Genomic DNA, 27317 nt, shown 5'->3' with positions numbered 1-27317 from the left:
GACCTTCAAAATCTGTAAAGCCCTTTAACAAACAGCATCTCATTCATTCCTCACAACAACCCTGTGAGGTAGGTATTGTTATCTTCACTTTATAGAGGTGGAAACAAAGGTTCAGAGCTCTTAAATGACCTGCCCTTGATCACACACCTATTAAATGTCAAAAAGTGACTTTGACTCCAGGTTGTCCTGACTCCAAATCCAGAACTCTAACCACTACACAGTTACTAGAGAAATATTTTTTATCTCATTTTTAATGATGTAGAAAACCCATGAAAACATACTTTTCTCTTGTTTTACTTGGCCTGGAAATATACAGTTCTTATCTTACATACATACACAAACTTTCACTTTGATGCATGAACACCAAGCACATGAAACATTTCCAAAAGGATTCAAAGATCAAAGGTCATCAGTTCAGAAAGTCAAGAATCTGGTTGAAGAAATCAAGCCATCCAGTTTTTTACAAATGGTCGACCAAATGCCTCATCCTTGGCCATTCAACTTGAAATGATGACAAGCTGCACTGGTTAATGCACGTGCCACAATGTCCCCTCTTGGGTAGTAACAAATAAAAGAAAGGATTTGGGAGCTCGAAGAAATCAATAGCCATATTTTTCATTAAGATGGGTCCTGCCGTCACCACTCTGGCCTGGTTCAAAACAAAGAAACACATTTACTTTTCCAAAATCAGGGAACAAGAGAAGTTATTTGGCAGTCTTCCAAAATAGGAGAAGACAAGAGAAAGATAGTAAAGACAGAAAATGAAACTGGTACCCACCTTCAGGCGGTACCCACACACAATAGTCTGGATCATCTTCTGGATACTTTGAGGAAAGGATCTGTGTTAACTGCAAGAAAAAAAATGGGCAAATTAATCCTAGACTCAGAGTACTTGATAATACTGATGAAGATACAGAACCTCTAAGTACTATGTCTCTGCCTTTTCTTTTATGTTCCATAAATTCAGTCACTGATTTTTAGTAATTTAGACAAATTAGTGATTCAATATAGATCCCTATGCTATCCGTAAAAAGGGGACTGACTGTCCCTACTCTCCCCACCTCAAGTGAGTGACTATTCTATTCTGATTGTGATAAAGATCATTGGCTTTTCAAAATGAAAATATAATTACTAATAAGTCAGGTAGTTAATACCTTAATTTACTATTACTGTGAAAAGCACATTTGTGACTTCATTGGTACAGGAGATTTCTAGTAAAGAAACTCCCTCTGCCAACACAGAGATAAGTGCTTTTCAACTTACAATCTCCTTTAAAAAGGACTGAAAAAGGACTCATAATCTCAGACATATAAGAAACTAACTGAAACTTACAAGACTAAAAGCCATAGACATAAAAGTCCCAATAGCTAATTGGTCAAAAGACATGAACAAGCAATTTTCTTTCTTCCTTCCTTTTTTTTTTTTTTTTGCTTTTTAGAGGGGAGGAAGGGCAGTTGGGGTTAAGTGACTTACCCAAGGTCACACAGCTAGTAAGTGTTAAGTGTCTGAGACCGGATTTGAACTCAGGTCCCCCTGACTCAAGGGCTGGTACTTCACATACTGTGCCACCTAGCTGCCCCAAACAAGCAACTTTCAAGGAAAAAAACCCCAAGGTATCAATGGCCATATGAAAAAATTCTCTATATCACTAATTATGGGAGAAATGCAAATCAAAGCAACTTTGAGATTCTCCTCACACTCATCAGTCTTGACAAAGGTGACAAAAGACAAAAATAACAAATGTTGAGGGACTATGGGAAAACAGATACTGTGAATTGGTCCAGACATTCTGAAAAGAATTTGAAACTTCCCAATAAGTTACCAAATTATGCATGCTCTTTGTCCCAGCTATACTACTAGGCCTATACTCCAAAGAAATGAGAGAAAGAATAAAAGAACCTACACATGCAAACATAGTCATAGCAGTTTTTTTTCTGTGATAGACAAAAATTAGTTAAGAGGCTGTCTTCCTCTTAAGGAATGTCTAAACAAATTGCGGCATATGAACATAATGGAATATTAAATGTTATAAGAAATGAGAGAGATAGGGGTGGCTAGGTGGCACAGTGAGTAAAGTGCCGGCCCCGGAGTCAGGAAGACCCGAGTTCGGTTCTGGCCTCAGACACTTAACACCCACACAAAAAAACTAGCCGTGTAACCTTGGGCAAGTTACTTAACCCCAACTGTCCTCCAAAAGGCCAAAAAAAAAAAGAAATAAGCGGAATGGACAGTTTCAATGGATACTAGGAAGGCCTCATGATCTGGGGCAAACTGTAGGGAACAGAACTAGAACAATCTATAAAATGATAATAACATTATAGAGAAAAACAACTTTGAAAAACTTAAAACTCTGATTAATGGAATGATAAACCAAAAGGGTAAAGAGTTCAAAAGAATAAAGATGATTTCTTGTAAGGGAAGAGAACTTAAAATGAAGAAAGAGACATTCATCTTTGGACATGCCCAATATGTATTGAGGAATTTATTTTCCCATTAAAAAAAAAATTTTCCTTGGGGGGTAGGGATGGGGTGAGAGTGGCAGAAATAAAGAAAAAAAAGGTAAGTATTTGAAAAAGAATTATAAACAGCAATGTCAAAGACACCATGTTTTGAGAAACTGTACCAAAAAACAAGGTCACCTAACACAATATTTATTACTAATGATCATTTATTATACTTTCATATTATAATTATCACATCAATTATATTGTTTTTTATCATAATTTAGTACAATGCTGATGTTATTATAATTATGTTATACATACCTAGGTATGTTAAATTATTTTATGTTTAATTTTGGTTTGTTATGTAAATAAAATTGTAATGATTTTTTTTTAAAGAGAGAAAGAGAGAGTTGCCCAGGAAACTGAAAAGTTAAATTATTTGTCCAAAGTTACGGGCCAAATCTGAACCAAGGTCTTCCTGATTTCAAGGTTTAGCTTTCTATCCATTAAGCCACATAGTGACTGTACTACTGTTTGTACTACTACTAATAATGGCAATATCAAGAATTTTGAAAGGTAATTATACTTTTTTAAACATTCATTTAAAAAAAAAATTTTAACCTCCAGTTCCTTCCCCAGCATTTGAGAAGGCAAGCGATATGACATCAATTATACATGTGAAGTCATGCAAACATGCCCCCCTAATTAATAAAAAAATGAGAGATAAAGAAAACTTTTAAATTATGCTTTAACCTCCATTCAAAGTTCATCAATTTACTTTCTGGAGCTGGATAGTATTTTTCATCATGGCTCCTTTGGAACTGTCATGGATCATTGTATTGATCAAAGTAACTAAGTCTTTCATAGTTGATGAGCATTACAACATTGCTGTTACTACATACAATGTTCTCCTGGTTCTGTTCAATTCACTTTGCATCAGTTCATATAAGTCTTTCTAGATTTTTCTAAAATCATCCCCCTCACCATTTCTTATAGCATAATAGTATTCCATCACAATCACATACCACAACTTGTTTAGCCATTTCCCAATTAAAAGGCACTTCTCAAATTCCAATTCTTTGCTACTGCAAAGAGTTGCTACAAATTTTTGTACATACAGGTCCTTTTCCTTTTTCTTTGATTTCTTTGGGATACAAACTTAGTAGTGGTATTACTGGGTCAACAGCACCAAGAATTTAGAAATGCTTGATCCTTATAATAACCTTGTGAAACAGGAATACCAATTACATATTCCTTTCCTCATTTTACAAAGGAGAAAACAGGTTGACTGATTTGCTTAAGATAATAGGGCTGATGGACATAAGAAGCAGACTTAGGTTTTCTGACTCCTAGGTTGACTTTTTTCCACTTAACAATGATGATAACAAGGTACATGGCATTTTCAAAAACACTAAAAAAATGCCTATGGTATGTACAGAAGGGGAAATACAATTGCAAAAAAGACATATATATGAATACCAAAAATATAAAATAGAATATGCATGTAAGAGGTACAAATACAGGGGTTAAGAGTTTCTGGGAGGGACAGATTGATTCTGTCTAGAGTGCTCAGGGAATGCTTCCTAGAGAAGGATAATATTTGAACTAAACCCTGAGGAACCAATAGGATTTCAGTAGCCAGAGAGCCAGAGGTAAAAGGGAAGGCATTCCTGACATGGTATAGACAAAATCATGGAGGAGGGAAAGTGTGGCATGGATTCTGAGTAGTTCATAGTCTAGTTTGTTTGAAGGACAGAGGGAGTAGTGAGAGAGAAGACTAAAAAGGTAGTTTGGAGCAAGTCTGTGAAGGTTCAGGCTAAGGATTATGGACTTGGGCTTTTAGGGAATGGAGAGTCACTGAAAGACTTTACAGCATTCTAGTGACATGATCAGAACTGTATATGGATGATTCTAGTAGCTGTGTGATGAACAGGTTGGAAAGAGGAGAATCTGAAGAGAGAGAACAGGAGCGTGAGAGATAGTGACTCCAGTAGATGGCTAGTAATGAAGCCCCAGTGAGAGGTGAGAGTGAGAGCTGATGAAGGGGATAGCAGCCACCGATATGAGAATAGAAAGCAGTCCTGATAAAGTGCCAACAATCACCTCGCAAAGACAACATAAAGAACTTACTCTGCTTGGACTGGCAGCTTTCTTCAGTACTTCCTTGCTCTGCTTGCAGCTATTTTTTGATTCTGGTGAAAGAACAAAGCTCCATCACTCCAATGAGCAAGAATTAAACATACTAATTCTTGCTCCACCAAAATCGTTATCTTTTGGTCAAATCTGCTTTAAAAAATAAACTTTCAAAATCCTACAGTTAGAATAGTATTACAGGAGAGAAGTAAAAATCCTGAGTTGAGTGAAATGTAGTAATTCACCTAGGAAAGGCTTTTTGTACCATTTTTACAAGTTCATTCCAATCCAGTAAAAATAAAATGTAATTTCCCCCTTCAAAAATTCATATACTTCTAATCTACATGCATTTAGTGATTATGTAAAATAGTTAAGTATAATTCATACCACTGAAATAGTAATATGCAAAACCTATCATAATCGAATTCTAGAGTCTGGATTTGCTATTTCATAATTTAACACTTAAGAAGTAAAATTAGTTGGCTATTATTAATCCTTTATTGCTTTATCATAGTAAGGAATCACACTACTACAATACCTTGAGGTTTACAAAGTGCTTTCCTCCCCCACAGTGCTCTAAGTTGTTGTAGTTGAAGGATTATTAGGCCTTTCTTTATACTGATGAGAAAACTCAAGGTCAAAGTGGTAAAATTAGAGCTGGGGTCAGGCAGAGCTAGAAACATATACCTGGTCTCCCGACCCAATTCTGTTGTCTCATCTCTCTAGCCAGACTTTCTTGTGAATTCTGAAATCTCCCCTGGGACAAGATTTATCCTGAGACTCCTAACTTGTGTGACTCTGGTTAGCCTGAAGGTACCAGGAACCTCAAGATGGTGGAGAACAGAAAGGCATGCAAGAAGGACCAAAATCCTTCAGCAGCTCCTTTAAATGTAAATCTTAGGCCCTGTCATTTTGTCTGTTGCCTTGCGGCCAATGCTCAGTGTCAAAGTTGAGGCTATTAGTTACTCACCTGAGGACTCCCCTTGTACCACAGTCTCTCCCTTGACCTCTGGGGATCCTTTATTCAGTCCTGCCTGGCTAGGCTGAGTCGAAGAAGACCCTGTTTCTGCAAAAAAGCAATACCAAAGCACACAGTCAGGCAGTGGACTGGAGGACAGGGAGATGCTCCAGGATGAGCACAATCCCAGCACCTGATACCACCTTTAGTACTTGCAGCTTCAACCACCAGCATTTGGATTTTGCCGAATGGAGAGCTATCAACCTTTTATTTTAATAAACAGGTCAATCTGGTTTTTCTTTTCAGTCATCCTTCATTTCAATTCTAGGGATGGAAAAGAAATACATTTTTGTATGATAAGAACTAGAAGAGACTTCATGGGTCATCTGATTCAATTCATTCATTTTACAGATGAGAAGAATGAAGCCTGGAAAGGGAAGGTAACTTAACTAGGGTCACCTAGCTGGTTAGTGCTAAAGCTGGGACTAGGTATCTTGACTCCTTGTCTAAGGCTCCTTTTCCTCCACCATACTGACTCAAGAGGCAGCTTGGGTCTGACATTTTCTGAACAGAGAGCCCCTATCATAACTCAGGATGTTTCTGGACCATATATTAGGTTGCTAGTTTGGGTTACAGATTTTAAGACTATCAATTTCTACCAACTGTAGAAATGAAATTGTATGGAGCACTCAGGAGGGCTGGGCAGGGGGCAGGAAGGTTGTAAATGAAGAGCGTACAAGCTAGAAATATTTCTTTTGAAATAAATATTAAACTGTCTAGGAGAGACTAGGCCCTGAAACAAAAGTCAAGCTCAATCTGTTTAGACCTGCAGGAGTTAAATCTTTTTTTTTTTTTGTGCCATGGATCCCTTCTGAGAAAAATGTTTTAAAATGCACAGTGGGTCCTTGAATAACAGACAAGACCTCTATAATATTCATTTGTTCAAACAGCTAACTTTCTCATATAGAAAAAGAAAAAAAGGAGTAGAAGCAGGTCTTCCACGCGGCTCCCAGCTTCCGCCTTCCCCAGTTCACGTATAAAGGGGACTCTAAACAAACTTTGGAGCTACCGAACCCACAAAATAACACAGAGGAGCTAACCTCCCGCTGAGGACAGCCTGGCAGCCCTGCAGGAATCAGCAAGTACAGCGCTCTGGGAGCTGAGCCCAGCTCCACACTGAGGCTTTAGACCCAGGACAGGGCCTGACCAGCCACTGGCCAGAGGGACTCCAGATCAGCAGCAGCTGTGGCCGTTTCCAGATTTATCAACACACAGATGCGAAGGAGAAAGTGAGAGGTCTGTGTAGTATGGACTTTGGGACCCAGTAGTTGGGAGTGCCTATGCTTTTGCCCCTGGGGAAAGAAGCTGCTGAGGGCTGCAGTGCAGCCCCCACTGCCACGTGGTAGCTTCAGCTCCTGGCCTGCAGAGTGTAGTGGGACCAAGCAACCAGTCTGAGGGGTAATTGCTCTTGCTTTAACCTTCTTGGATCTGGATTGCAGTCTAGGCTGGAGGTCCTGGGGTGTGTGTCCAGCTTGCCAGAGCCTGTGGAGGCTTCAGAGAGGGCTCCCAACTAATACCTCCGGCAGCTGAGAAAACCCCAGCGTTTGGGATAGAAGCTCCCCTGTCTGGTAGCAGAGTCCTACTGTGGCAAAAAGTCCAAAAGTCAAGTAATTGAGTGGCAACCTGCCCAGGCAAAGGAAAAAAGCAAACAGAAGAAGCCAACATTAGACTCCTACTTTGGGGAAAAAAAGGATCAAGGCATGGAACAGGAGGAAGACAGTGAAGTCAGAACTCCTGCACCAAAAGATTCAAAGGAAAACATGAGCTGGTTACAGGCCATAGGGGACCTTAAAAAGCAGATAAGAGAAGTAGAGGAAAAACTGGGAAGAGAAATGAGAACAATGCAAGAAAATTACGAAATGAGAGTCAACAGCCTGACTGAGGAAAATCACACCTTAAAAAACAGATTAACTCAAATGGCAAAAGAGGCTCAAAAAGGCAATGAGGAGAAGAATGCCTTAAAAAGCCAAATTTGGCAGATGGAAAAAGAATCTCAAAAGCTCAATGAGGAGAATCATTACTTCAGAATTAGACTGGAGCATATGGAAGCTAATGACTTTATGAGAAATCAAGATGCTATTAGAACAGATCCAAACAAATGAAAGAATAGAAGGCAATGTGAAATATCTCATGGGAAAAACCACTGACCTAGAAAATAGATCCAGGAGAGATAATTTAAAAATTATTGGACTACCTGAAAGCCATGATCAAAGAAAGAACATAGAAATCATGCTCCAAGAACTTCTGAAGGAAAATTGCCCTGATGTTTTAGAACCAGAGGGCAAAAGAGAGCTTGAAAGAATCTACCGATCATCTCCTGAAAAAGATCCCAAAAAGAAAACTCCTAGGAATCTTACAGCCAGGTTCCAGAATTCCCAGATTAAGGAGAGAATATTACAAGCAGCCAGGAAGAAACAATTTGAATATTGTGGAAACACAATCAGGATAACCCAGGATCTGGCAGCATCTACACTGAGGGATCAAAGGGCTTGGAATATGATATTCCGAAGGGCAAAGGAGCTGGGATTAAAACCAAGAATCACCTACCCAGCAAAACTGAGTATCATGTTTCAGGGGAAAATATGGTCATTTAGTGGAATAGAGGACTTTCAAGCGTTCTTGATGAAAAAACCAGAGTTGAATAGAAAATTTGACATTTAGATACAAGAAGCAAGAGAAGTTTGAGAAGGTAAACAGGGAAAAGAAACCATAAGGAACTTATCAAAGTGGAACCATTAACATTCCTATATGGAAAAACGATAATTGTAACTGATGAAACTTTTCTCAATATGAAAATAGTTGAAGGGAATATATATATATATATATATATATATATATGTATATATATATATATATTTATTTATTTATGTGTATATATATATGTCTATATTGGAGGGTATATGGGTGTATGAATACGTATGTGAATGTGTGTATATATGTTTACAGGTAGACATAAATAGAGGGCACAGGACCAATTTAATAGGAAGGGATGATACTTAGGTGAAATTAAGAGGTGAGAGAGGAATATAATGAAAGGAGATGGGGAGAGACAGAATGGGGTAAACTATCTCATATAGAAGAGGCAAGGGAAAACAGTTATAATGGAAGAAGAATAGGAAGGCAAAAGGGAATGGGTCAACCTTGTTCTCATTGAATTTGGCTTGGGGAGGGAATGAAATACACACTAAATAGGGTATCTAACCCTACAGGAGAGTAGGGGGGAAGGGGATGAGAAGGGGGATGATGGAATGGAGGGCAGGCTGTGGGGGAGGGAAGATGGAAGCACCCACTTTTGAAAAGGGATGGGATCAAAGTAGAGAATAGAACTAGTGGGAGGTGGGATAGGAGGGAGGGAAATATAGTCAGTCTTTTACAATATATCAACTATATTAATGTTTTGCATAAGCTACACATGTACAACCTATACTGAACTGCATATCTTTCCAGTAAGGGTGGGTGACAAGGGAGGAAGGGAATGAATCTGGAATTCAAAGTTTTAAAATCAAATCTTTAAATATATATACTATTAGTAATACTATTTTACATGTAATTGGGAAATAAGATATACAGGCACTGGGGCACAGAGATCTACCATGCCCTATTGGAAAAGTAAAAGGGGGTATGAGAGAAGATATAGGAGAGAACAGATTGGAGGAGGGGATATACTGTGGGACTGCTATTTTGGGGCAGTGGTTAGGGGAAAAACGGGGAGAAAATGTGTATCTCAAAATCTGGTGGAAATGAATGATGTAAATCAGAAGTTAATAAAGCATTTGAAAAATGAAAGAAAAAGAAAAAGAAACAAAGAAAAGGGTTTATTATACTGTCACATTGTCAAATGAATTAACTAAGAAAACTGAACAGCAAGATCTCATGAAGGATGTTTTATAGAAGGACAAAGGAACAGAAAGAGAAATAAATGCCTTCGAGGTCAAGAGAAAAGAAAAAGTATAGAGGTCAAGAATAATATTTATATATTCTAGTCATTAGGAAGCAGTAGTTGCAGTTTATAATATAACAATTTGACAAATTATGATCTAGAAAAGGTATATAAGATGCTTGTAGACCTCTGATGGATACATGAGTACCTTTAGTAATTAGTTGTGAGGTCTGCTAACAAAGGGGACTGTTACATATTGATGTAATTTAGGATTAAATTTGTATAGTCTTCTATTGTCCAGGAGACAGATGTTTCAAGTAAGTGGGAAGAGGAAGAGGCTCAGGTAGTACAGAAAACCTTGGAGGCCACATAGTCTAACCCATATCTGAACAATCTCCTCAACAACACATCCAATAGGTGGTCAATAGCCTTTGCTTAAAAACCTCTATAGTAAAAGGAAACTCACCACCTCTCAAGACAACCCATTTTACTTTTGGAAGTTTTGCTGACATAAAGCCTAAATTTGTCTTTCTGGAACTTCTATCCACTGTTCTTAATCCTGACTTATGGAGCAATGAAGAAAATGAGTCTGGTCCGTCTTCTGCCTACAAGCCTCTGAATAGCTGAGGACAGTCAACCTTATCAACCTTAAATCCAATCTTCTCTTTTATTAAGGATAAGACTTGTGTCCATAACTTGGAGAAAAAATAAATACCAGAAACAAGAATACAAATTATCAAAAGGTTGGGCATCCTGTGGCCTGCAGTGGGCAGATTCTCCTGAATTATCCCTAGAAAAGAAGTAATTGCCAACACTCAGGCTACACCTTAACAAAGAACTCTTCCTGTTTACTGACCCTACAGGAACCAAGTGGGAGGAAAGGGATGACTGCCACAGGGCTACAACTTCGGGTACTGCACACATCATTCCTGGCATTTCTATCCCCTCTTGTCTATGACTGGTCAGTGGGTCACAGTTCTGTGCATACAAGGTTTAGGGAGGCAAGGAAGTAAAGTACTCTTTTTGATATTGGGCTGGATCTGTAAATAGGTCCTTTCCAGTCCTATCAAAACAAACAAAAAGAGCAGCCCCTAAGTGTTGATGACTAAATGTGACACCAGAAGAATCTGAAAGGTCCATCCCAAGTTCACTCTGAGACTGAACTGCAAACTGAATTAAAAGAGAAAGTACCACAGTGGGGGAACTACTTTCCTAAACAGAGTGTTAGCCCAGATTCTCAAAGTATCATCCAGGAATCCCCAAGGGGAGGTCTATAAGGCCAAAACTCTTTCTCATAATAATACCAAGACATTTACATTTCTAATATTTTAAATATCAGGCAGCTAGGTGCCACAGTGGATAGAGCATTGGGTCTGAAGTCAGGAAGACTCATCTGCCTGAACTCAAATCTAGCTGTGTGAAGTTGGGTAAGTCACTTAATTCTGTTTGCCTCAGTTCCCTCATCTGTAAAATGAATTGGAGAAGGCAATGGCAAACTATTCCAGTACCTCTGCCAAGAACACCCCAAGTGGGGTCAAAAAAGTAAAACATTACTGAAAAACAACTGAAACAACAAATGCAAAATATCAATAGCTATAACCTAAATAAATAAAAGCTCTTTGAGAGGAAGTCCCTGATAATTTTTAAGCATATAAAAGGGAATTGAGACCCAAAAATTTGAGAACTACTGCTCTAGCACATGTGTAGCCAACACAGAATGAAGAATCAGATTTCTTTTTGTAAGCCCATGAGCTTGTAACATTAGGAAAAATTCTCTCACTAAAACAGAAGAAACAAAAAAAAGTTACCATGTCTGGTATCCATCAGTTTCTTCTGATCTGAAAGATTTGGAGTTGGACAAGTTTCTTGCATTGCTTCTTCTGACTGCAGTTCCATTTTCAGAGATTCATGATCCGTGGATCCTATTTGTTCTTTGTGTTCTTCTTCTTCTTCCTCCTCTTCCTCTTCTTCAGGCTCATCCTTCATTCTTATTAAACTTGGAGGGAGTGCCGGACGCTTAGGGGGCAACTTCTAGGATGGAAGAAAAAGGACAAATAAGATAAACTTACATAACTAAAAGAAAAAGCAAATTTCTCTAAAAGGGTTGGCTATGGAGAAGAGGACAGGAAATCACCCTGAAAAGGTGATAATCTCTATAGAAGTCTCTTGGAAGGATGGTTTCCATGTGAAACTTTAACCTTTCATGACTTCAGTGAGTGTAGAACTAACAGGGGCAAAGGAATATTAACCACAAAACACTCAGGGGGGCCTGCAAGGATAGGGAAGCTGGTTCCAGGACACTAGCTGACTTGCAAGAAGAAGCAAAAGAGAGATAATTAATCAACTAGGATGGTCACAGGCTATTTTCACTACAGAAGAAAAATTATATATGAAGAAAGCTACCTGCAAGAGCTTGTGATACTAAATTGGCTTAGGATGCTGGAGTCTCAGAGAATGTATCGCCTCTGAAGCTAGACATGAACGCTACAGAAGGACTTTTAACTCAAAGAGACAAGGTAGATAAGTAATAGTGAAACATTCAATATGAGGTCTGTAAGACTGAGAATTGAAATAACAGGTCCAGCTGGGGATTAGTGACAAAGGTAACAAGATCTGCACTTCAGTTTTTGTTTTCTTTGCCACCTGAAAGCAACATATTTTAAATACAGTATTCAGTAGAGTCACATTTCAGGATATGCTGTACAAGAAGAGCAGGATCATGTGCTTGCCTTTTAGTCAGGGCCTGAGCCTGGCCTTAGTTCACCCCAATACCTGGCTCTGGGGAACAGGGCTTGACCAATTCCCCATCCACATAAAATGTGCTAGTAGGGATAGAAAATATCCAAATTTCCTTTAAGCTCTAAAATGCTATGACTAATTTCAGCTCTTTTAAAAAATGACTATTCTTTTTTGCTAAAAAAGAAAAGTTCTTTTCCCCCTCCACCTCAAGTAAATTCACCCTAAGTCATAAGCTTTTCAGTCTACATGTCCACAAACCAGACATCATTGCTACATGGTAACAGTCTAACCTAAACACAGATTTGTTTCTGTTGCATTTGCCAAAGAAAACTTATAAAGTGCTAACTAACATTAATTTACCAATCAATTGTCTTATCTATCATTTGGTTTTCTACCCACCAGGAAGAAAGTGCCACAGCATATAATCTCTCTCCATAATTTACAGAGGGTAAAGTATCTCCCTTCACAAATCAGTAAAATGCCATCTACTTTATTTGTCAATCTAGTTAGCATCAATCAGTTCATCATGGCCTGATCTCCCCAGAATGAGCTGATAAAGAAGAGTCTCTGGCTGGCTTGAATGAGAACTGGGTGGAGAGGAAGCATAGCACGGGAGGAATCTGAGGATACGGGGCTCAAATACCAGATCTATGGTGACAGTGTAGGCAAGTCTCTGGATTTTGTTTTTTTCACTTGAAAAATGAAGGGGTTGGACTAAAAGACTCTCTTTCAGCTCCAAATCCTATGACAGAGGTAACCTCACCAAAGGTATTGAAGCTATAAACAATCACTTTAACATTATGAAAGGATTTTATCTATCAACAAGAAGGTGAATGGAAAGCAGCACAGGAATGATTCAAGGACCAAAAGTTTACATTTTCTTCCCCAACTTACCCCTACTGTTCCAGTTTTTAATTTAAATTTGCTTCCTCCTTTCATGGCACCAAAAAGAGGCAACATTAGCTTTTTAGGCTTGTTTTCCATATTTTCAGCCTGGCTTTCAGTCCTATTAAGAAAAAGTAAAAGTCATTACTATTGTAACCACTAAAACATTGCAACAAATGCCTATGTACTTCCATGACAGATAATGCAATAACCTTTATAAAGCAAAAAGGGCAATACTAGAGATTTGATTGTGTAGCAATAGAAAATGTATTCCACTTGAAACAATTACAATTAACATCACTCTACATCACTGGTTTTCACAGAAGCAGTCAAAGCAAGTAAGTGAGCAGGAAGACACCTATCCTCCGGCCTGATGATTCCCCAGACTGAGGAGAGCAGAAGCAGTTGTAACATTCCCACCCCTATCCCTAATAGCAATTACTAGTACTTTAAGGTTTGAAAAAATTTTTCCTCACAATGGCCTGTGGGATGGGCAGCATAAGTATTATTAGTGTTTAACAGATGAAAAAATGGAGGCTCTGATATCCACATCCAGAGAAAGAGCTACAGAGTCTGAACGCAGATTGAAACAAACTACCTGCTCTCTTTTTCTTGTTTTGTTTTGTTTCCTCTTCCCCATTATTCATTCCATTGGTTATAATCCTTCTTTACAACCTGACTAATGTTTAATGTGAAGGTATTTGTAGATCCTATATTTCACTGCATGCTGCCATGGGGGAAGGGGAGAGGGAGGGGGAGAAAATCTGAAACTCAATAGATTGTGGGAATTGAATGTTGTAAACTAAAAGTAAATAAATTAATTTTTTAAAAATTAAAAAAAAAAGAAATGAAGGCTCGGAGAAGAGAAGTCAGACAGCTAGGAAGGATCAGAACCATGTCTGCCCCTCTTTCCACAATACTTTCCAGCTTCTCTCAACCTCGTTTTTGCCAAACTATGACCCTAGGAAGGGAGTCACACAAGTAAGAGGGGGAAATATGCAGGAATTATTCATGTAGAGGCAGAATCAGCCCCAAACTCAAAGATAATACTAAACAGGACTAAAGTTTCCTAATCAGGAGGCAAAGGACATTTACCTTGGCTAGAAAAACCTAAGCCCTGGAAGGAAAAAGAGAAAAATACATATAACAGAAAAATAAGGTAAATATAAGAAGAGACAGTAAAGAAGAAGAAAAAGTAAAGAAAATAAGAGGTAAGGAGAAACAAACAACGGAGGCAGCCGGCAGAGCAACATGGGCCCTGAGCACATAATAGGCTCACAAGTGTAGATCTGGAAGTGATCTTAGAGGTCATTATGGCCAACTCCCCTCCTTTTAGAGATGAGGAAAATGAGGCCTGAGGCTATCCTAAAAGTTGTCATCCGTAACAGCTGAGAAGACAGCTAGCCTGGAGACAGAAAACTGTAACAGCTCTGCAGTGTAGGGGAAAATGAGATTAATAAAACATTAACAAAAAGCTAACAATTTATATTAACGTAGCATTTCAAGAGCTTTTCCTCATGATAACCAGTGGAGAGAGTACTACAAATAGAATACCTGTTTGAGTGGTTTTGTATTTGGCAGCAAAGGACAACCCCATGTAGGCAGTGATTGCTCAAAAAATAAGACATCAATTTTTAACCGCCAATGTGAGGAAATGTAACGCCATGGCTAAATAGCTCTGACATGTCAAAAGCTCAGCACTGAGGAAAAAAACGGAAATATACTCAGCTCCTCCTACTGTTGATAGACTGAATTAGGAAATTAAAAAAAAAAAAGAATTTCATTCTTACTAATTGCTGCTCTCCAGCTTGTCATAACAGTGTCTGGAAGGTTTGAAAAATTTTGAAAAAAATCTGAAAATTTTTTGAAAAAACCTTCAAACATCCTAGATATACTCGTATCATTCTTTTCAACTTGAGATTATGTGAATTCCTCCTCCAGTCTATTCTAGCTACCTCACTCTCACCTATCCCTCAGGTGCCAAATCCACTCAGAGCCACCATCCTAGTTCAGGCACCTGAACCGGGCCTGGCCTGCACTGTTGCCCAGGCCTCTTCACTGGTCTCTCTTCTCTGCCTCAAGTATTTACCCATTCCAATCCATCTTTCCACACAGCCACCTCAGTGTTTTTCCTAAGGTACAGATCTGACTGTGTCACTCCCTGATTCAAATTCAAAGAGTTGCTCCCTAGTGCTGCTAGACCCAAATATACACTTCTCTGTTCTAGAATGATAACATTACTAGCCTCCATGGACTCTACTGTACAGTCCAGCCAACTGGGTTTCTTGCTGTTCCTCACATTCCCTCTTCCATATCCATGCCTTTGCTCTGCTTCACACTGAACTCAGAATTCATTTCCTTCCCTTTCATCTCTTTAAATCCTCTTTCCTTCTGATCTTTCCTGGCCCCACTAGCTTCTTGCAATTCCCTCTCATCCCCCAGTTATCTTCTCTCCATTTGTACACACCTAGATATGTACACACTGTCTCCTTCAATGGAAGGTAATCTCAAGGAAAGGGCCTGTTTAGATTTTATTTTTGTATCTATGGTCTCTAACATACTGCCTGGCACATAGCAGGTGCTCATGGATTAATAATCCGCATTTAAAAAGAATTATAAAGTTTAAGAAGTGCAGAGCAGAAAAAAAAGGTAGATTTTTGTTGATTAAAAAATACCTTGCAGGGTGGCCAGGTAGCACAGCAAGTAAGAGCACCGGCTCCAGTGTTGGGATGACCTGGGGATCAAATCCGGGCTCCAATACTTAGCACCACACCCAGAAATAACTGACCGTGTAACCTTGAGCAAGTTACTTAACCCTGACTGCTTAAAAAAAAAAATACCTTGCCCTGTTTACAAAGCTAAAATGTATCAGAGCTAACATTTGAAATAATTCTCTGGAATACAAAGTCTCACATTTCCCCCCCTATATCATGTATCACTTCTTTTTTTTTTTTTTAAAGCAATCAGGGTTAAGTAACTTGCTCAAGGTTACAGGGCCAATTATTATTATTTTTGTGTGGGTGCCGAGAATCAGAAGCTGGAACTGATCCCAGGTCTCCCAACACTGGGGCTGGTGCTCTTACTCACTGTGCCACCTGGCCACCCCTAAGTAATTGGGGTTAAGTAACTTCCTCAAGGTTACACAGCCATTTATTTTGTGTGGGTGTTAAGTATCTGAGCCCGGAACTGAACCCAAGTCTCCCAACTCTGGGGCCGGCGCTCTTACTCACTGTGACACCTAGCCACCCCTCATGTATCACTTCTAATCTCAGAATAGAAATAGTTCAATTTCAAATCACATACCAACTTTCACCTATTTCAAATTCTATTTCAAGCTCTGAACACTATTACTAACACTCACTTTTTAAGCTCTGGCATCTCTGTTGGTTTCACAAGTTTAATCAGCCCTTTAAGTCTCTGCTGTTCTTTTCTCAGCTCAAAGGTTCTTAAATGAAGCTTTTTCCGGGACACACCATCTAATGTGTTCCCTGATTTGATTTCTGTCATGAATGCATCCAAAGAATCCCGAGGTGTAGATTCTGACAGGGCTGACAAAAAAAAAAGAGAATAAGTTAGAAAATATATAGCCAAAGGTTCTATGGAGACAACAGTGACACAGGGCTTAATAGTAAGATATTAAGGTCATAATGGTAATATAATAAGAAACTAAGGTCATAGAACTGGATCTGAAGCAATCACTATGACCATAACAAATGTCAATTTCACTAAGACTGGCAGCAAGGTGCAGCACTGCCAAATATCAATGCAATGTATTTACTAAAGAACACTTTGGAAGATAACAGAATGAGAATAAGGAAAGCCAGGCAAGCCAGGCTCCTAACATTCCCTTCAAAAAATGACCAAAGAGACATTTGAAAAATGGTCAAAAATCCAAAATGTGATTTAAATGTAGCTCCAAAATAAACAAAGCAAGAAAAGCACTGATATAATTTTTAAAATATTGTTTCAAAGCAACTAAACAGTAAACGAACCAGAAGTAATGCAGACAGGAAAAGAAACAACAGAGTTACTGGAGTTATACAAGCCAACATCACTAATCTGATTTCAGTGATCTGTCCTGCTCCCATAGCCAGGATATATAAGGGGTGGGGTTTGAACCTGGGTCTTTCTGACTCTGGAGCTCACCCTCTACCTACCATATCACATTAACCTCTCACATTTGATGTACACTGAAACAACAACAAGGAATAAGATAATGGGGGGCAGCTGGGTGGTGCAGTGAATAGAGCACTGGCCCTGGTGTCAGGAGGACCTGAGTTCAAATCCACTCTCAGACACTTTACACTTACTAGCTGTGTGACCTTGGGCAAGTCACTTAACCCCAATTGCCCTGCCTTCCCCCTCTAGAGAGACCAAAGAAAAGAAATAATGAGAAGTAGAACATAATAGGACATAAAGGATTTATGTTAAAAACACTGAAAGATTGAGGATCATAGATCTAAAGTTGGAAGGGACCTCAGTCCAACCCCCTCATTTTACAGAGGAGGAAATTGAAACAGAAAGATCTTTCCTAAATATGATGAAGAAGTATTGAAATCACCAACTGATATCAAGAAAAAAAATGAAATATATGAGATATTCCCACTAAAAATAAATGGAAAGCAGGGCTGTCTCCTGTCATCAATCCTGTGATAATCTTACATAGGTTGGCTTAGCAATAAAAGTTGAAAAGGGAGAAGAGAAGGAAATAAAGCATTATTAAGCACCTACTATGTGCCAGGCTCTGTGCTTAGCCCTTCAAATTTACTATCTCACAACTCACAACCCTGCAAAGTAGGTGCTATTATTATCTCCATTATAGAGTTGAGAAAACAGGGTTTAAATGACTTGCCCAGGGTTGGGCAAGTGTCTGAGGCTGGATAGGAATTCAGGTCTTCCTGACTCCTGCTCACTTCTAAAAAGTACTGGCAATGGAGAAATTAAAGTATCTATTTGCAGATGACAAGACTATCTAGAAAAGTCAAGATACTAAATTAAAATCTTGAGGTAATAAATGGCTTGACTAAACAAAGATAAAAAGGATTTTACAAGACAAAAAGCAAGATCTTTAAAATAAAAAGAAAAGAACAGCCTGGGAAAATAGTTGCAGCAAATATGTCAGATAGAGGATGACATCCAGAACTGATAGGGAAGTAAGGTAGCCCAGTACAGCAGAAAGAACACAGACTCTTTTTTTTTAATTCAATTTTTAATTTATTAATTTGTTTCCTTTTAGTTTACAGGATTCAATTCCACAATTCTTTGAATTTTCACATCCCCCTCCTTCCCAAGAACACAGACTCTTTAGAGAACCCTTGTTTGATTCTTATTCTGTCACTTTTGTCTGTGCTGTGTGACCCTGGGCAAATCATTCATCTTCAGTTTCCTCATCTGTAAAGTGAGAAGTTTGGACTAGGACAGGTGATCTCTACCATTCCAACAGTAATTCTATGAAATATCTCTAGCAGAGTGATTATGCACTCCTCAATGGAGAAGTGGTCAAAAGACTTGAACAGTCAACTTTTTTTTTTTTGCTTTTTGGAGGGTAACTGGGGTTAAGTGACTCGCTCAAGGTCACACAGCTAGTTTTTGTATTAAGTGTCTAAGGCCAAATTTGAACTCAGGTCCTCCTGACTCCAGGGCCGGTGCTCTATTCACTGTGCCACCTAGCTGCCCCAGCAGTCAACTTTTAAAGGAAGAAATGGGACATAGTAATACTGTAAATGACCACGATGAAAAGCTAGTCAAATTCTCAAAAAGTACAAATCAAAGTAATGCTCATATCATTTATCTAGTTAAAAGTATATCATACTACATAATATGAGTTATGGATCTTAATCTATTTCTGCCATATAAGCTGTCCAATTTTCCCAAGAGTTTTAACTGAATAATGACTCCATTTCCTTGTGTTTTTTAATAAGTTTATTAAATACTAGTTTTTTATGTGCATCAGGTTTAATTTTTGGACAGTTGTATCGATCTGTTTCTCTGCCTTTTTTATTTCATTATTACCAGAAAGTTTTTATAACCGCTTTATAATACATTTTGAAATATGTTATTGAGCACCTTGAGATACTACCACCTGCCTATTAAACTGGCAAAAATTTCCTCCTCACCACTCCCTGTTCCCCTTCCCCATAAGTTCCCCCTCTAAGTCTCTCAAAAGAGAAGCTTCAATGTTAGAGCTGTGTTAAAACAGACAGTCTATTAAACTGCTGGCAGGAACACAGACTGGTACAAACATTCAAGAGCTACTTAGCCAAATGCAATAAAAATTATAAAACTGATCATACCATTTCACCGGGCAATCTAACAAAAATATATTTTAAAGATACTGTTAAAAGGGATAAAGGATCTAGCTATACAAAAATATTTGCATTAACAAAAAATGGAAATGATTTGTGTGTTTCTTGGGTAACAGATAAATTATGATATATAAAAGTACCACTAAAACCCATCTAATGTGATTAATACAAGGAATTATGGAAAGATCTAGAGGAAGTGATACAAAGTGAGATCCACAAAATAGCAACTATGCAAAAATTTTATAAATAAAGAAGTTGACTTTTCCAAGGTCACATATGTGCTTTTTTTTAAAACTGAAATTTAAATCCAAGTCATCGGACTCCAGATAGAGTATGGTCTTTCTATTATACCATACTGCCTGATGCTCAAGAATATAGAGACACTCTTCAGTTTATAAAAAAAAAAACAATAGGCATTCAATAAATGCTTGTTGAATGACCACATAAATGAGTCACTAACCTAGCAAAGAAGAAAGCCACTGAAAAAAATCAGTATTCTACTGTAACCTCAATAGGATCTATAGCAGTCCTATTCCTGGTTTGCTCCAAAAGTTTCATAAAACAATCCACAAATGACTACTGTATGTCTATCATTGTGAGGTCAACCTGCCTAAGTTTTGAAAATCACCAGAAAGTTGACCACAATCATTTGAAGACTGTCTATTGAGTTGTGCCAGGGAGTGGAGGAAGTACTCAGACTAACAAACTCACAGATCACTAGAAATAATGAATGAGTCTTACCTTTGTCTGAGACTTTCAACTTCTCTGAAATCTCAGCAAGTTCTTTCTCTGTATTATTTAACTTCCCAATCTAAAAAAGTAAAATAAAATAAAAAAGTTTAGTAAACCGATAACCAATCAAAAATTGTGCATACTTTTTCATCCAGCTATACTACTATTAGGCCTATACCCCTTAAAGACATCAAAGAAAAAGAAAAGGACTTATCTGTACAAAAATAGTTATTGCAGCTCTTTTTTTTTCCAAAGCAAGTGGGGTTAAGTAACTTGCCGAAGGTTACACGGACAGTTTTTTTGTGTGGGTATTAAGTATCTGAGGCCAGAACCAATCCTGGGTCCTCCCGACTCCGGGGCTGGTGCTCTTACTCACTGCGCCACCTAGCCACCCCTATTGAAGTTCTTTTGATGACAGCAAAGAACTGAAAACTAAGGAAGTACCCACTAACTGGGAAATTGCTAAACAAGTTATGTTATATGAATGCAAAAGAATAAGAAATGGAAAAAATGATAGTTTCAGGGAGGGAGGTCAGGAAAACCTACATGTAGAAGATGGAGCCTAAGCTGAATCTCAAAAGCAAGAGAGGGACTCTTGGGGCATAGGTAAGGAGGGAGTACATTCCTGCAAAGGTACAGAAGGCACAAGATTAAAAGTCATGCATGAGGAAAAGAGAGAAGGCCAATTTAGCTATATCACAGAGAACAGAAGAGGAAGTAATATACAACAAGGCTAGAAAGGTAGGTTGGGGCCAGGATGTATATGGTTTTAAAAGCTAAACAATAATTTTTATTTTATTCTAGTGGCAATAGGAAGCCATGTAGTTGGATAAGTAAGGAAGTAGAATAGATCTTCACTTAAAGAAAATTACTTTGACAGCAATGTGTGGGATGGCTGCAGTGGTAAAAGGCTGGTGTCAGAGAGGTTGTTAGTATGAGGCTGTTAAAATAATTTAGGTGACAGGTGATGAGGGCCTTAATAAAAGTGGCAACTTCATGAATGGAAAGAATAGGATAAAAAGCTAGATTTTGTATAAGTGGAAATGACAAGATTTGGCAACTGATTAGTTACGTGGAATGAGACAAAGTGAGGATAAGGCTAAGATTATGTACCTGAGATACTGGAAGGAGGGTGTTTTTTATAGAAATAGATAATTTTGGAAAAGGACTAGATTTAGAGGGAAGAGATAATGAGCTCAGGTTTAAGCATACTGAGTTTTAAGATGTCTCTGGGACATCTTTGGGACAGTTTGAAATATCCAATAGGCAACTGGCAATCCAGAACTGAAATGGAGGGGAGAAGAGGGATACTAGGATTATGTACATAGATCCGAGAGTCATCTGCATCTAGTTAAAACTCAAGGGAACCGATAAGGATACCAAGAGAGAAGGATAAAGGGAAAAGAGAAGAGGGACCAGGAGAGAACTGGGGAAAACTCTCATAGGGGAAGTGATCAGCAAAGACTGAAGAGGTCAGACAGATAGCAGGCAAACCAATAGAGAGTAGTATCACAAAAACCCAGAGAAAAGAATATCTACTATACAGCCATGAACAGTTAGGTGAAGAAGCATTGTATCTAAGAAAAGATACGATTTGGGAATCAAGACATCGTTGGGAACTTTGAAGAGAAATGTTTCAGTTGAGTGATTAGGTCAAAAGCCCAATGGCAAAGGTCTAAGGAGTGAGTCAGAGGAAAGAAAGCAAAGGCATAGAGTTTATACAACTTTTAAGAAATTTCAAGGAGTTTGGATAAGAAAGGCAGGAGAGATATAGGACAAAAACTTAAGGAGATAATAGTAGGGCCCAGTAAAGGTGTTCCTTTTAGGTTTTGTTTTTTTAAGGCTAGAGACTATGTTTGAAGACAGTAGGGAGATAAGTTGACAAGGAGAGGTTAAAGATTCAAAGGCTGAAGACTGTTGTTGAAGATTCAAAAGATAGTGAGGATATTTGAGGATTAAATTTGCTGGAAAAGAACAAAGGGGATGGAATGAAGTGCATATACCCTTGGTAGAGAGAAGAGTTATCTCTCTGTTAGACACTGGGAGAAAGGAAAAGAGAGTGGGAGCTGTTGAAGATGTCAGAATTGAGTAGGACTGAAAGCACAAGGCAGACTTCAAATTTTATTTCACTTGGTCCAAAAGCATTGTTTAGCAGCATTTTTTTTTCACTGTAGGTCAATGGAACAGGATTAGACATTGTCTAAATTCTGTATGCCTAGGAGACTGTTGGCTATCAACATGCGTAGTATAACACTAGACAAGTAAAAAAAATAGTACATTTTGGAATCTAATGTTAATACATCCTCAAAATGCTTTTCATTTTCCCTTGTTAGTCCATGCTATTTTATTTTCCCTTAGTCCTGATTTGGAAGATTTTTTCTTCTCTGTTTTACAACTGTAGCTCTACTTACTTCTCTATTTCAAAGCATTAAAGTGCTGTCATATAATAAATTCATATAAAATAATGCTGTAAAATAGATGATTCCATATTCACCAGTGAATCATAGGTCTCTGGCTTATCATCAATCTTTCCAGCTTTTTTCATCCTGTTAAGTCGCTTCTTCTCAACCAAACCAGTTCGATCAAGGAATGTATCATCATCACTGTCATAATAATCTTCTTCCTCCCAGTTCTTGGCTTTCCTTTTTCGAGATACTAAAATATGCATAATGGATAAAAAGGGAAAAGTTAGAAATTTTTTTTAAAGCAATTGGGGTTAAGTAACTTGCTCAAGGTTACATGGCCAGTTATTTTGTGTGGGTGCTAAGTATCTAAGGCCGGAACTGATACCGGGTCTCCTGACTCCGGGGCCGGCACTCTTACTCACTGTGCCACCTGGCCGCCCCAGAAATCTTTTTTTCAAGTTTTTTTTTTTTTACTGTCTTTTCTTTCTGTATCAGTTATTTCTGAAAATACTCTCCCTTCTCAATAGATTAAACTTTGCTGTGTAACAAAGAAAACAGCTAAAGAAAAACACATTTGATAGTGCCTATAATATTCTGCCCGATTGGTCCTTTTCCTCTCTGCTGAGAAGAGAAAGAGATATTTCATTATCTATTCTTCAGTACCGTCACTGATTCTACTATTCATAGCACAGCTTCCTTTTAGTGATATTTTTATTTGAATTGTTGTAGTCATTGTGTACATTGTTCTTTGTGTTCTGTTTACTTCACTCTGCATCAATTCACAGGATTTCTTCCCATCTTTCTATTAATTCTTCATGCTCGTCATTTCTTATTGCACCATAATATTCCATTATATTCATACACTGCAGCTTTTTCAAAAGGATGGAGGCAGTTAAGGACAAGCTAACTTGGATAATAAAGATTATTATATTTTCATCCTTAACTGTTTTCATAAGAAAGAGGTTCCAAGAGGCTGCCAATTGCCTTGCCTGTCTACAGACCTGCCTCCTGACGCAGCAAACCCAAAGCATCAAGCATCCGACAGGCTTCCAGGGAGCACTGGATCATTGCTTCCTTTTTCTTCCCTGAGTGAATGGCCTCAGCCACCAGTTGTTTTCCTGATGAATCATCTACAGGCAATCTGCATCAGTTACAAACATCAATGAGGAAAAGGAGCTAATATGTATTAGCATCTGCCACGCATCTGAATGGCTTGATTCAATTCAACACATTTATTAAAATGCCTATTATGTACTATGCACCGTACTACAAAGACAAAAATAAAAAAGCTCCAGCTCTCAAGCAGCTACCATTCATTAGACTACAAGCTCCTTAAGGGTAAGGACTGACTTTTCCCACTTTTTACAGGACAGTGCCTGGCACATAGTAGGCACTTAATGTCTACTGATTGACTAAGTCTAGGAAGGAGATGGATACAACACGTACACAAATAAGTAAGTCCTCCAGAGAGACCGAAGAAAGAAAAGAATGGGAAGTAGAACATAACAGGACATAGAGGATTTATTTATGTTAAAAGCATTGAAAGATTGAGGATCATAGATCTAAAGTTGGAAGGGACCTCAGTCCAATCCCCTCATTTTACAGAGGAGGAAATCGAAACAGAAAGATATATAGAGAATATTGGGAAGATGGGGGAATGAAAGGTATCCTAGACTGCAGCTATTCTCCCTCTCCCCCTTTCCCGCTACCAGAAAAGGTAAAGAGCCAGTAATGTAGTAAAAGGAGCAATGATAGGGAGAGGAAAATGGAAAAACCCTGGAAAAAGTTAATTTTGATAGAAAAAAGAACTTAAGAAACTTTTATAGAAAAAAAAAAGACTTGGCTCTATCTCACTCACTTTTCCTGTGTCCACCCCTGTGCTGGCCTGGAGCCTATGTCCCTATATCCCTGCCATTTCAGGGACTATCTTCTGAATAGTTTTGAATCTTTGATAGTGGTCCAGAAAGAAGTTGATCCCAGAGTGGGCTGAGGCTCATGAATCAGACCACTCCCCAGTACTTCAAAGAAGGGGTACAAAACATAGAGGAGGGAAGGGCCCAGAAGTACAGCATCTGTTACAACTATTTAGTATTCTCCAGGAGGAAAAAAGGTAGCCAACAGAGAGATCTAGAGAAGAGAATGAGAGTTACAGAATGCTTTCAACCATGACGCTCTGAGAGAAAAAAGAACTGAGAGAAAGGAACAAAAAAATAAGAAGCACCTTTACTACAAAGCTATCACTGAAGAAAACCAGTAGTGATTGATACAAACAGATAAAAAGCTTACCAAGGAGGAGAAATAAATATCTGAAGAATCAATTAACCAATAACCATTTATTAAGCACCTACTACTTGCTGGGGATGCAAAAAAAAAAAAAAAAGAAGCAAAAGACAATACAGATCCTGCCCTCCAGGAGGCTCATAATGTAATAGAGGAGACAAATATATATATATATACACACACGTATAAAAATAAAGTTATATCCAGGATAAATGGGAAATAATTAAGAGGGAAGGCACTAGAATAAAGAGGGGTTGGGGAAAGCTTCCAGTAAAAGATGGGATTTTAGTTTGCACTTACCATGTTTCCCCGATAATAAGACCTATCCCGAAAATAAGCCCTCCCCTGAAAATAAGCCCTCTGGTGTTTTTCTTTCCAAAAAAATTAATAAGACAGTGTCTTATTATCGGGGAAACACGGTAACAAGAAACCAAGGAATTTAGTAGGCAGAATGGAGGAGAAATAGCATTCCAGGTATTCTGGATAGTCAGAGAAAATGTCCAGAGCTAAAACTTGGCATGTCTTGTTGTGAATGGCCAAGAGGCAAGTGTCACTGAATCAAAGAATATATATCTGGGAATAAGGTGCAAGAAAAGTAGTCTATGAATACATAGCATTTTGTACAAAAAAATCATTTCCATAGACAACTTTACAACAAGCAAAGATCATACAAATAGTTCTCTAAGGCCCTCTGAAACATTAAAGCAACCCTAAGAACCCTTAGAATGGTTCAGAAAAGCAATCAATGAATTAAGTGAAAATATAAAAGAAACAACAGAAATTAGAACTCATGAAGAAATCAGCAAGTCCAAAGAAAGATTAGAGGATTTAGGAGAGTAAGGAATAATGTAGTTAGACACTCTACATAATACAATTTCTGTAAAAGAGAACAACAGAATTGCAAGGCAGAAGAAAAATTAACTGAACAAAATTTAAATATGCACAAAATTATTTCAAGAGGGAAAGCATGCTAATAAATGGCAAGATCATGAGAGGATTCCTCTATCAACTAGCTGCTGAGTTCTTCAAAGGATATTAGGAATTTGCTGAATGGGAGGTGAGGAAAGACTGTAATTCAAACATAGGGATCAGCCCTGTGACAGCATAGAGGTGAGAGATCAAAGGTCAAATACGGGAAACAGCCAGCCTAACAGTTTGATAGGAAAGGAGAATTTGTAAAGGGAAAAAGTATAAAGAAAAGATGAAAAGGTAACTAGGAAACAGGCTGATAATTCTGAATGTTATCCTAGAGGTAACAGAAGTCAGTAAAGACTGAGTAGGAGAGTTACATGGTCAGGTCTATAATTTAAGAATATCAATTTGGTGGCTATGTGGAAGATCAATCAAAGAAGGGGGAAACTAGTTCTTAAATTGCTTTGTTCTAGTCTCCACTATAATGCTTCAAATTCCCAAAAAAGAAAAGTAACACCACTTCCCCATATCCACAGAGGTAAAAATATAATAAATACCTATGAAATACCAAAACTCAAACTCAGAACTAACTTCTTTGATAAATCTTAAATAAATTTTTATTTATATTAAATATTAAATTTTATTTTAAAAAATGTTTTAAAATTTTATAAATCTTAAAACTCTTATTTAGGACTATAAATGAAGCTTAAAATTAATTAACCTGTAAAGGGAGAATAGGAAGAACACATACCTAACTCTGCAAAGCCAAGTGCTGTGTCCCTGTTCATCATATTCATATTCTAATTCTTCTCCTATAGAGGTAAAAAAGAGAGATTTGTAACAACAACTGAAAGTAACTTAACTAAATTCAGTTATTAGCTGAACCTGATATACCAGGGAAAGAAAATTAGAGTTAAACAATCTTAAGTAAAATATATTTTTTAACCATATGAAATTACCACATATCATAAGAATTGCAGAATATTACTACATAACTTAGGAACAGAAAAGTTATAAGAACTTGATCCAAATTTCCTAACACCAAAGTTTTCTGCTAAGGATCTGAGTCAAGTCAAGTGAAATATGTCATTTGTTTCAGGTCAGGAAGAATGTCAAGGCTCTTACTCCTCCACTAAATTCTTGTTTTGCCTCATAATGTTGTGGAGGTGACTGAGTTTTCAAAAGCTATGCCAGAGGAATGGAAGTTCCAGTAGGTTATTTAGAGTTTGGGCTTGGCAATAGCTACATGGCTATCTGTAACGAGCCTAGCTAAACTCTGAAAGTGTCATGCTGGCAACACCACAAAATGAAACTGATTTTGCTCATAGCAATTAGTGAAAATGGTATGCTAAGGTATAGGAAGTTGAGTGAATGGGCCACTGATGTAAATCTTTTGGAATATTAAAAAATGTATCCACCATATGACCCTTTTTGACCGCAAAACTTTTGAGGGCAGGGTTCTCATCTTACATAAACTTTATATGTCCCTAGTACTTCGCAAAATGCTAGGCAAACAGCAGGCATTTAAATGTTTGCTGAAATTAATTATTGGCAAATCCTGAAGGAACACACTTCAATCAAAGA

At 37.9% G+C, this 27317-nt stretch overlaps 1 protein-coding gene across 2 annotated transcripts in view; it reads right to left on the bottom strand.

The window, feature by feature from the left end:
- The window catches only part of SLC4A1AP (solute carrier family 4 member 1 adaptor protein), a 33444-nt gene continuing 6127 nt past the window's right edge, over window positions 1–27317 (bottom strand). Inside the window, exons 4-14 of one of the 2 annotated variants that reach the window (XM_069072100.1) lie at window positions 26485–26545; window positions 23543–23682; window positions 22631–22791; window positions 20146–20215; window positions 16461–16647; window positions 13109–13220; window positions 11284–11506; window positions 5548–5643; window positions 4575–4636; window positions 779–848; window positions 458–649 (exon numbers count right to left, since the gene is read on the bottom strand). In XM_069072100.1, coding sequence (XP_068928201.1) covers window positions 600–649; window positions 779–848; window positions 4575–4636; window positions 5548–5643; window positions 11284–11506; window positions 13109–13220; window positions 16461–16647; window positions 20146–20215; window positions 22631–22791; window positions 23543–23682; window positions 26485–26545 — 1232 coding nt within the window. In that variant the 3' untranslated portion in view covers window positions 458–599. Of the gene's footprint in view, window positions 650–778; window positions 849–4574; window positions 4637–5547; window positions 5644–11283; window positions 11507–13108; window positions 13221–16460; window positions 16648–20145; window positions 20216–22630; window positions 22792–23542; window positions 23683–26484; window positions 26546–27317 lie in introns of both variants that reach the window. The other variant, XM_069072101.1, reaches the window with a different exon arrangement.

The sequence above is a fragment of the Petaurus breviceps genome, unplaced genomic scaffold (genome assembly GCF_028583685.1).
Source record: "Petaurus breviceps papuanus isolate PSGF00001 unplaced genomic scaffold, PetGlider_PUasm1.0 90845, whole genome shotgun sequence".
Classification (NCBI taxonomy): Eukaryota; Metazoa; Chordata; class Mammalia; order Diprotodontia; family Petauridae; genus Petaurus; species Petaurus breviceps.
The sequence above is the reverse complement of the archived record's forward strand: the minus strand, read 5'-3'. Positions and strand labels throughout refer to the sequence as shown.